At 29.5% G+C, this 12488-nt stretch overlaps 1 protein-coding gene across 1 annotated transcript in view; it reads left to right on the top strand.

The window, feature by feature from the left end:
• LOC107455310 (uncharacterized) overlaps positions 1–11507 on the top strand; it is a 153652-nt gene extending 142145 nt beyond the window's left edge. Inside the window, exons 6-7 of the mRNA XM_016072820.5 lie at positions 7254–7346; positions 8524–11507. Of these exons, the coding sequence (XP_015928306.3) occupies positions 7254–7346; positions 8524–10049 (1619 nt within the window). The 3' untranslated portion in view covers positions 10050–11507. The remainder of the gene's footprint in view (positions 1–7253; positions 7347–8523) is intronic.
• The last annotated feature ends 981 nt before the right edge of the window (positions 11508–12488 follow it).

Genomic DNA, 12488 nt, shown 5'->3' with positions numbered 1-12488 from the left:
ACAATCCCTGACATCTGTAAGCTATTTGAACATAGTTGCAGACCAGGTTCACCCATTCATGGCAACAGTTTTTCTTGCGGGGGATGGTGTTTACCAACAGAATAATGCACCATGTCATAAGGGTCGAATCGTCAAGGATTGGTTCGAGGAACATTCCAGTGGCTTTCAAGACATGTCTTGGCCCCCAAATTCTCCTGACCTTAATCCAATAGAGCATTTGTGGTCCTACTTGGAAAACCAAATTCGTGCTGCAGCGCTACCCCCTCGCAATGTGAGGGAACTTCAGGACCAGTTGGTGAGCGCTTGGTACCAGATACCTCAGACTACCTATCAGCACCTTGTGGAATTAATGCCACGGTGGGTGCTGGTAGTTTTGAGGGCTAAAGGTGGTCCCCACATGTTATTAGCAGGGTGATCATAATGTAATGGCTCTTCGGTGTAATGTAGTTATTGAAATATGTTTAGTAGAACACTTAGTTTTTCTCTGAATTGCTCTGATCTTTGATGCATAGCGCAGTAACTTAGGTTACGGGTAAACAACCTACGACCCTCGGGTCACATGCGGCCCGCCGACCGCAGAAGTGCACCCGCGGAATCTTCTGCAGACAATGATTTTTTTAATTTATTTTGAAAAATAAAAAATGACGAAAATTTTGAATATTTTGAAGCTTTATTTGCACAGATTCTATTCTACTGTAAATCTGTGTTGTTTCTCGATTGCTTTTTTAACGGTCATTGCTACGAATTTCCTTACGGTTTTTAAAAAAAAGCCAATGTTAATACGATACTACAAAGCACGGATTTTGAATTTGAGTGATCACTTTTTACTAACTTTATTGGATCAAACATCAAAATACCGATTTAATCGTAAATGACTCGTGAATTAAAAATCATACATCTCATTGATCACTTTTTGGCGTGCTTTATTAATGCTAATTTCGTCGCAAATCTGAAGGGGAAAAAAAAATTTTTAAGGGCAATTATGGTTACGCTTTTCCACGTGATTTTGAAAACCTAGTATTTTACTACTATATTATTACGACATGCAAGTTTCAAATTGCAAATTTAAATTATCGCTTTTTAACGTGCTTTGTCTTTGCCGATCTAAGTTATTTTTTAATCATTTTTTTTCGGTAGTTTTTTCGATGCTTTAAAAATTCTGATTTTTATTACGATATGCGAATTTTAATACACGCAGTTAAATAATTATTTATTAAAGCTCTTTATTCGCCCTTATTTCATAATAAATTCAATGTTTATATTTATACAGTCAAACCCCGCTATAGTGAACCTTCAAGGGACCGAAATTTCGGTTCACTATAACCGGGAGTTCACTATATCCGTTACGCAGGATATTTAACTAATGGTTCCCAAACTCCTCCGTTTTATTACACATTATTCAAATAAATGACTGAAAAATATTATGAAGTTGCAAAAAATGTGTTATTTTTCATTACTCTTCGTCTTGCGTACAAAAAAAAAATTAGTAATCTTTAGCTCATGAGCAATCCGCAACATCAGAAATGGAAACACTTCCCGACTCTCAGATAATTTTTCCTGAATTTCTGTTATTCCGCTTTTTAAACCTGTCTAACCTGCCATTCGAGCACATAAAAGTAGTCGCACAAAATCGCTTAGCAAATTCATCGACATTTGTCCAGATACTGGAAGATTGCAGCTTCTTCGAATGGTGAACCACTTCAGTAATGCTTCTTCAACATCCTTGTGCTCTGCTCAACTTTTTTCTGCAATCTAAATTTTTTTCATGAGCAGAAATTATTAATTGCCTATTTTTCCATATGTTACAAACTGCAGATTTGGATCATTTATGTTCCCTGAAAATATCAAATTTTTCTGATTTTGCCTATTTTATGATCAATGGAGAACGTTTTACGTTTACTGTTCGCCATAGTTAAATTTGAGACACTTGTTTTCAAGCTTTTTTAAACTGAATTGAGAGCAAAAAGTAGTTGAAATGAGGGCCTTATCAACACATATTAGTGTCCAACTCTTTGACCAATAATGAATAATTACTCATTCCCTTTGACAGAAAATACATATTGATCTCACTGACACCTTACAGGTGCATCATCTGCCTGGGATTGGAAACATCTGCTTGGTTTGTTTAGGGATGGGAAAGTGAGATAAAAGACGCAAACAAGAAAAAATGCTTATCGCTACATTCCCTTCTATAGATGGTTTAAAAAATCAGTATATGTACTTATTTTGAAGTAGAAATTTCAAAATTATTACAAAAAAATAAAGATCCCTGCTAACACACGGGAGCCTTTCTATTGTCAGTGGTGAAACCAAAAACTGACAGTGCCCCGAGGCCCCATAATGTAAAATCAAATAAGAAAAAGCAATTAGAAAAATTGAAATGTAAATGCAATGATAAATAAACGACAAACAATCACAAAGTAAGTCTTTAATAATGACTTAAAAGTACACAAAATAAGAGAAGTCCGCAAATAAGAAAAATAAATAAAGATAAAGTTACAGTTAGAGTAGCCACATCAAAATAACATATTAATTGCCAAATTATGAGGAAACATTAGAAATATATCAAGTGCTGACCCCTTTCTTGAAAATCTTGAAAAAATAAAACAGAAAAACATTTTCAACTAGTAAAAAGGTGCTGCCATCTATATGGTTCAAGAACATAAAATCCTAAATATCACCTCATAGGCCTATTATTTGAACGTCTTTAAAATATTTTGAATCAAAATATCATAATTACAGTGATTAAAAGGAAATTTATTATTCTCCAATGTAATCCTGAAATTCCCAATGGCTGAAAGAAAATCTGTTTTATTAATTCAAATAAATTTAAATCTAATAATTTGGCCAATCAAAATATTTTAATTCCAACCTTTACTTTAAGATTTTTAAGAATGAGTGTGTTAAACTAATAACATCAAGCTTAAAATCTCTTCTTTTATCAAATCTCTTCTTTTATCGTATAATCCAGTGTTTTCCCAAACTTATGACTGTTGTGTACCCTTTCTTAATTTTTCGTAACTCTGTGTACCACTAATAAAAAAAAGAATGCTTTTTTACTATAAAAAAATTACACAAAGGTTTAAAATCACAACTGACTGTTGACACTATTAATTATTAACTGTTGACTTAGCAAAAAATAGCCAATAGAAAAATACGTAATCGTAAATTTTTAAATAAAAGTTTAAAAGTAATAAAGCTAGATTAGTTTTTAAATAGAAGTTTTTGAAATTTTCGTTTGTTGCAAAACATTTCGCAGAAGAACGCGTACCCCAGCAGAACTGTTCCCGTACCCCTGGGGGTACGCGTACCACACTTTGGGAAACACTGGTATAATCCGTTGAACATTTTTTGCTTATGAAGTTTGATATCTAGATCTAAAAAATAAGCGCAATTTTCATCTGAATTAGTCTTAATTAAATTTAGTTCTTTAGGATAAATATCTTTAATTAAATCAAAATCATACAATCAAAAATTATTAAATTATCTATAAATCTAAATCCAATTAATAAATTATGTTGTAAAAATTTTTGTTCATAAAAATGCAAGAAAATATTAGCAAATGTACTTGAATAACAATTCTCCATTGAAATACCTTGAATTTGTCTTTAAAAACAAATACCATTACAAAGATAACTTTCAGAAATGTTTATATTACATAAGTTTATCCAGTCTTCCTTATTAATGTCCTTATTATTCAAATATTTATCAAAATTTTCCAAGCAAATATTCCTTAAATTATTGTGCGGTATACTTGTGAAAAGATTTTCAAAATCACATGTAAGAACAGTATTAATATTATTGTAATTCAAATATTTAATAACGTCTTGGTTGTTATTAATAATAAAATGCTTATCATTTGAAATAATTTTATTTAAAGTAATGCTTAAATAATTAATAATTTTTTTACCAAAAACAGAATTATAACACCAGTACTGCAAGTTACAAATCTAAATTCAACCGGTGTTTTGTGGAATTTAATTGTAGGAAATAAATAAGGATAGTTAATGCTATTTATTTTTAAACCTATTTTCTTGGAAAAAGCTAATATTCGATTATCAATTTCTTTTTTAGAATTATTAATTTTGACAAAAGTATTATTGTTATCATACTCTTTACTCATTAAATGTCTAAAACAATTTCGCAAATAAAGCAAAAATTATTGGAAGCTTTGTCAACTACACATATAATAAAATTATATTTTATTTCCTTGATAAATTTAATAATATCAGAACTCAAATCAAAACCCTGGTATTCTATGTAAAAAATCAAGAAATTTAATCTAAAAAAATTCAAAAAATTTAATCTAAAAAAATTAAAAAAATTTAATCTAAAATCATTTTAAAAAAAAAAAAAAAATTCCATTCACTAAATCCCTCTAGAGGTTAATTAAATTTTCTTAAGCATTTTGCAATAAAACAATCTAAATCCTTACTGATTGAAGCAAGAATACTATTTATGTGATATTTTTTTCTTAATCTTTATTTCTGATTAGGTTAAGGTCACCTGTGACAATGTGCTTACAATCATTATTAACAAAATCTTAAAAATGCTCTAGCTCACATAAACAAATATCCTAAATCATTTCAATTTTTACTATAGAAATTGAAATTATATTTTGCATTTTGTTTATATATATATGAAAAACTTTGAACAATACGAAGGAAAAAATTTATTAACGCGTATATCCTAATTATACTTTTTTAAGTACTCAAAAATATTTTTTGAGTGCTTCAAAAATTCTTAAAAGGTACTTCTTTTTTTTTTTGAAAAATTTACCTGCGTACCCTGTAGAAAAAATCATTTGAATTCGATAATTAGTTAGTGACTGATAAGTAATGTTGTTCGCACAAAACTCATAACAAAAAAAAAAATAAATGAATCAATCATGAATCAAGCATCAATCAATTAACGGATTGCAATTCTTTATTTTGTTTTAAATCATACAATTAATTCTGGAAACAAGAATTAAAATACTTCAACAAAAGCAATTATTAAAAACCATTATTTATCCTGTAATGTTTTTCGTACATTGTAAACGTCACTGATAGATCAACACGACAACCTATTTTCTATATTAAAAAACAATTTTAAAAATAGCATTGAAATGTGAATATAAACATTGCTAATAATGCTACATCTGTCACCAGACTGTAAGTATCACGTGACCCCGTAGCATTTTAAATACTAATAATGCTGAGGATTCAGAGAAATGCTGAATTCAGGAAGCGTTAAATTCATGCATCCGTAGAGCACCATGGAGAACAACACGTAGGTGAATTAGATGGTACTCGCAGGCGGCTAGTATCTTATGAGACAGATAAGATAATTGAATTTATAGAAGATATGATAATTGAACTTAGTTAATTGAAACTCTTAATTATTGTTTCATTGGAACTTTAGCAATGGTTTACTCACAGATTTCATTAATATTGAGTGGATCAAAGTTTACAATTTGGCAAATCTTTTAAGTGTTCCCCTTAAACAATAATTTGAAGAAATAAAAGAGAAAGCTGGAAGTACATACCACTTTTTAACCAGTAGAAAATTGATTTAGTATAGAAATCTTATTTAACCCTTATGGAAGCCCCATCCTTACATATACTTCACCAGTCTTGACAAATATAACACAAACTCAACTAAATAAATCAATAGTCTGCCAGAAGGAAATATTAAGAAGGACAACAAAAGCCAGATGGTTCGAACGAAATGATTTAATACACCATGACCTTAAAATAAATAGCTAAATTAAATAAGAAATTCTACGAAAAAGCCACCTCTTGCTCTACAGCCAATTTCAATGAAATATTCCTATTTCAAAATTTAACTGAAGACAGGAACATCAGACCAATTGCAGCATACTATTGCAGTGATGCATCACATATTCCCGATATCAATAGCATATACATAACCTCATTTTCATCATATCAGCTTAGCTAAAGTTCATACTTTTACAATATAGTCAGTCTTATCACCCTACTGTGTATAATTACAGTCAGAACCTCAATGATCCACATGAATACTCCTTTACTTCATTTGCATTCCACAACCTCATCGAATCACCACAAAGATCAAGCTCAAGATGAATGGGAAAAGGGCCGCAAGCGGCGTCAGGTACCCAGATGTTTTATGCAGGTTAAGTTTAACCCTTGTGGAAAAATTTAGGTATTTTTAAATGTATAAAGGAGGTTGTTATTTAAATACGTCGTTAGGTTGAAAAGGATGCAAATGAATACCTCCAAAGGTATATATGTAACAACCTGAGGTGTTTCATCTTACATCTGTGAAGCGGTAGATATTTACTACTTTAGGTGTTTCGTTTTTAACCTTAGTTTATTACTTATCAACCTGAAGTGCATTTTTTACACCTGTGAAAGTATTTATTCATCAACCAAAGGTGTTTCATTTAACATTTCCAGTTATTCTGGATCTACCTCTAGTGTATTTTTTGACAGTTATAAAGGTAATTTTTTACTAACTTGAGGTGTTTTATGTTCTACCTTAGGTTATTATATATCACCCTCAAGTATATATTTTTATGCTTGTACAGGTATTTTTTTATCAACTTAAGGGGCGTCATTTTACTTATCAAATTATTATATATCAATTTCAAGTGTATTTTTCGACCGTTTGATAGGTTGTTTTATATGAACGTGAGGTGTTCGATGTTGTATTTTAGACTATTATTTTTCAACCTCAAGTGGTTGAGGAATTTTATCAAGTTGGTTGAGGAATTTATTTATCTACCAATGTGCCAATTTACACTTCCGGCTTCTGGTATGCCAGTTAAGTAAATCAACCTCAAGTTTATTTTTTGACACTTGGAAAGGTATTTCTTATTAACTTGAGGTGTTCCTCGTTCTACCTTAGGTTGTTTTGTAACCTCAAGTATATATTTTTGTATTTTTAGAGGTAGTCATTTATCAACCTAATATACGACATTTTACACTTCAGGCTGTAACTCATAACTCAACCTAAAGTTTTTTTTTTTCATATGCTCAGTTATCCTGTAAAAAATTGATTTATTGATTAAAAAAAAAGATAGATCCATGAAAAAGAAATGGATAAAAAAAACAACATTCTAGCCATGTGAGTAAATTTCAATTTGATTAAGATGTCAACGAAATATTTCCGTTAAAAAAAACATGAAAATCGTATTGTCCAAAAAATGTACATTTTTACACTGTATTCAAATATAAATTGTAATTTTTGACAGCAATCCGTCAATAAATTGAAATTTGAACTTTTTCTAGGCTTTCAACCGAAACCTGATGCCGGAACGCTTTATGAAAATCCACCAGACTGTAGTTACTACAAGCAAGAGCAAGGTTTAAAATCATCTGCAAGTAAGAGAATTACAATAAAATTGTAAAACGAGAAACTAAACATTTAAAATAGTTAAACATTTTTTACATTTGGTCTACAAAATAGAAAAAAAAAATTTCTTGGTTTCAATTGATTCAAAAACAAATAAATCTAAATAAATTGAATCATGTAACAAAAAAAATTTCCAAAGTTTTTATCCTTAAGAAAACCCTCTATCAATACCTGTAGGATATTTATTGAGGAAAATGTTAAATAATGTTGTTTTTTATACTACAAAAAGACTTTGTAAAAAGTTAATGATTTTAAAAAATAAGCTTTATATATTTATGTTATAAACTTTATACTTAAAATAGAAATACTGACTCTTCTGCTCATTCAGCCAAAAGTTTTAATTCGTTATTTTTATAATTATCGAAATATATTAATTTTGTCTTCAGTCTTATTTATCTGAAGTTTGCAAAATTATTAATTTTCACTAAAAGTATGTATGAAGCGAATGGTTAGCACTATAACTTGAATTCTAGTTACGTTTTAGGTAATATTTTATAAATTTACTGTTATAAATCCATTTTAATTGTGACTAAGTATAAAATAATATCCCTACTTAGGACAACAAATCACTATTTTATTTATTGACTCTGTGCTGAACATAGATATACAAACATAAACTTTTTTGCTTATTTAGCTAAAATATTTCATTCCTAATTTTTTTTTTATTTGAAATATACAAATTTTATCTTAGATCTAATTTAGTTGTGATTTACAAAACTATTAATTTCTAAAAAATGCATGCCTGAAGGTGACTGGAAAGCGGTTAGCAACTTAACTGAAGCACCAAACGTAATTTTCGAGTTTCTGTATAGCATATGAAACTTTCAAATATAATTATAATTTTATATAAATTACGTTTAGGTAATGTTTATAGTTTAACCATCATGAAGTATTGCAATGTATAGAATAAAATAGCCTTTATTGGTTAGAAAATCTATTTTATTTCTAAAGGAGTATCTATTTTTCTTATGGTGTTTGCAACAGTATCAAGCCAAGCATTTATAACTATAAGTATTTGTTGTGATTATTTAATAAATAATAATATGTTTTGAAATTGCGTTGTTATGCAAAACACCTCTAATGGTTGATGCTTATAAAATGTGTCCACAATTTCAGATAACTTTTAACTACTTAAATTCTTTTTAGGATACTCCAGAGACTGCTTAAGACCTTATCCTGCTGTCAGTCGATCAAGAAATATCACTTCACGTAACTTAAACAGTGGTAGTTATGTGTCTTACAGCTTAATGCTGTCTGAAAGCAGAAACTCTTCCACAATCGATGATTTAGAACCACCCCATTTAACAAGAGAATCTTATATGTCGAGCTGCAATCCTGACATTGAAAGCGCAAATGGCAACCCTCATCCTAATAAACATTCGAGTAATGATTGTAGTGAAGGAACACAGCACTCACACCCTGACTCAGAGAGTCCTGTTAATAATGATCCAGTTGATATTATCGAAACAGGACATGTACAAATAAATAACAGCAATTCTTCCGAAACTGATTTAACAGGAAAAGGAAGAGACTTTTCTGAAGATAGTGAAGATGATATATCTACTAGAATAAAAAACAGTGTGTCTCACAGCAACTTACATACTTCCCCTCTTGATGGAGATATAAAAAGCACAAATTCAACCCACATGTCAGATCAATATGAACTGAAACCACCCGGTTTAAACACTGCCCATATTTCTAACCCCTTTAGTTCCGATATGAAACCTTCTAATCTTAGTATCACGCACTTGACTGATCCGTTTAATAATGAAATGAAACCTGCTAATCTTAGTGTTTCTCATGTCGGAAATCCTTTTTGTAATGACATTAAACTTGCAAACTTGAGTATAACTGACACTAGTAATTTATATGGCAATGATAGTAAACCCGCAAACCTGAGTATAACAAATTTGACTACATCTAAACAATCATCGGGTGGTTGTAATGCTTCCACACAAGATCGTCCTCCATATTCTTATGTAGCGATGATACGTGAAGCAATTTTAGAGTCTCCAGAACAAAAGCTAACACTTCAAGAAATTTACAGCTATGTTTTACAAAAATTTCCTTATTATAATGGAAAAGAGGGATGGAGAAATAGCATTAGGCATAATCTAAGTTTAAATAAATGTTTTGTTAGAGTGCCAAGAGAAGGTGGTGGTGAAAAGAAAGGAAGTTTTTGGATATTCGATAAAACTTATGATAATATGTTTGAGGGAAACAATTTTCGAAGACGGAAGCGTATGAAACGGCCATCTCGGGATTGCGTACAAAACAGTACTTCATCATTTACGCCTACATTTCCTCCATCTTTTTCCCGACCTTATCACCATTCCTACCTAAATCCAAATGAGTTTTTAACTTCTGGTTACCACAGATGTGAGAGAAATTGGCCATTGGCTCATATGCAGAGCTCTTCAAGGCATTCAGGAAGATCGAGTTGGTCGTCTTATCCCTCCTGTCAACGTATCCAACCATCTCAAGCAATACATGTTGGATACATGCAATCATCGCAACTCAATCCATCGTCTTCTTCACAATCTTCTATACCTTTGACCTATCCAGCTCATAGCTATGTATCTCCGTCTACAGCTTTTCCTGGACATTATCCGGCACACTATCCTCGTGATTCTTCACACTCTTCTGCACAGACCCGTTATCATCCTTACTAGTCATCTTTAGAACAACATAGACAGTTAAGACAGCTTCCACTATCACAATTTTTTCTTCACAGTATTCTATATTTTAAAACCGAAATGGTATTTAAAAAGGAAATTCTTTTTTCTTCATTGTCAGAGGTTTAATAAAACAAATAAAAAATGCTTTAAAAAACTAAATTTTACTATATTTTTTTTCTAAACGTCAAGAGTTTTACCAGGGTAAATAAAAAAATACTGTAATTTTTATTTATATGTTATTTTATGTTTGTTTTTTAAGGAATTAAGACGTCATCAGGTATATATTTAAAGTTATATGAAAATAGGAATATCCATCTTGAAATATAGGTTCGCTGGCTTGATTTCTTTTGACCACAATAAAGCTTTATACTGCTCACTGTACTTGGCAATATATTTGTTTAAGTCCTGTTTTTTTTTACAGATAAACTTTTGGCACTTAACACTCAACTGAATGATTTATTGATGGATATTTCTACTTTCACGTCACTAAAATGATACAATTAGGGACATTTGTTATTACTGCCAAAAGCACAAAAAATTACCGTTATTATTATTAGTTTACCCTAGTTAATTAATGACATGTTGTATTCTTGTATATATAGGTTGTTCTGTAATTAGTGAGTATTCTGTGTATTTTTTTTTTTTAGAAAAATTTAATTTATGAAAAAAAAAATATGTACATTAGTGATCTAAAACGAATATTTAAGCGAAGACAAAAACTGTCAAAATCCTAGGAATCTCTATTCAGGAAATACGCAGGATGAAACAAAGTTGTTTCCAATGGTAGTCTTTCGCCTCTCAGTAATCAAACAAATTTTGCTATTTTTCATCTCGCCTTCTTTGTTGATTGATAACGCTTTTGCTTTTTTTTTTCTCCCTCAAGCATTAATTTGCAATTATTACTGTAGATTTGTGACTTGTTTTTGAAAAGGATTCTCAAATTTTATTTCATAAGCGATGATCGTAGAAACAACTTGCATGTTGTGGGCCGTGTAATCAGAGAAATACTCTTTAAAATTTAGAAAAAAAACGCTCCCTTAAAAGTCTTTAACTGAGATGTTTTTAACCTTTTCGGTCATATCAATAAATTCGAGAAACCACTCAAATAATGCATTTATATGTTCAAATCTTTACCTTTCGTAAATAAGATAAATTCATTTTTTCTAGGGCACCATTCTTCTTGTAAATATTCCTACTGTTTTTACTCTTCATAACTATCACAACTCACTATTAAAAATATTAGGTTTCAATTTATTAATGATGGGTGGTAGCAAAAGCCATTATTTTCCTATGCGTTAAAAAAATGTACAGGAACAAGAAAATTAATTTGCATTTATCGAATAAAATTCTATATTTGATGTGTATTTAAAAAAGTGCTTTTCTTTTTAATAAATGACGTTTGAAATTAACCAGGAACTGGGTATAGTTAATCGAAAAATACAAATAAGAAAAAAAAACACCTATGAATTATATATATATATATATATATATATATATATATATATATATATATATATATATATATATATATATATATATATATATATATCTACAAATCTACTGCGCACAATAATATAATATTTCAAACGTAAATTCCTATATAAATAATCGTAATTCACAGTAACACCAGCCTAAATAAAATAGTTTAATCGTTGTTAAATTTTTATATGGTAAATAATATGTTTGGTGGTTATCATGTATTAAACTTTATTTTTTATACGTTCTTGCAATTTAGCTTTATAAGTGTTTCATATTTGTCAATTTTTTATTTTGATCAGTATTTTTTTCCTCATGTATTTGAACTGTAAAACTTAGTTTTCAACAAAAAACTGTAACTTGCTTCTCAATTGTCTGCCATCAGCATTTTTTATGTATAAGATATTTTGTGTAAACAGAAACAGTACTTTTTCATCAAATTTCATACACAGGTATTTTATAACTTTTTGTTACTAATAAAAGCATGAAGAATGTTTTTTTTCTCATTTTTCTTTTTTTTATTATTCGTAAAGGCCAAACAAAATAAATGCTCTATAAATATAAGAATTCGATTTATCTGAACATTTTTCAATATATAAATGAATATTCTGCATGAATTATAATGCTTTAGAAAATGTAAGAGTTTTTATTTTTATATTTCATACTATAATTTTTTAGTTTTCTCTTAGTTTTAGTAACTTCTTAATATTTCTTATTATTGTATTCGTAAAAGGCCAAAAAAAAAGATGTACAGAAATACTATGATTAGGTAAATATATTTTTATTCAGCAATCTATATAAATTTTAAATATATTGATTCAGCAGTAGATATAAAGCCTTAAAAAATTTTATTTCTTTACTAATTATTATTCTCTTTTCTTACGACATAACATTTGGCACAGAGAGAAACCTTGCTGAGTATATGCAAATTAATTTATAAGTAGTAGTTTAAAAACA

Source organism: Parasteatoda tepidariorum, chromosome 11 (assembly GCF_982258835.1).
Source record: "Parasteatoda tepidariorum strain Cologne lab strain chromosome 11, Ptep-v5.0, whole genome shotgun sequence".
NCBI lineage: Eukaryota > Metazoa > Arthropoda > Arachnida > Araneae > Theridiidae > Parasteatoda > Parasteatoda tepidariorum.
The sequence above is the reverse complement of the archived record's forward strand: the minus strand, read 5'-3'. Positions and strand labels throughout refer to the sequence as shown.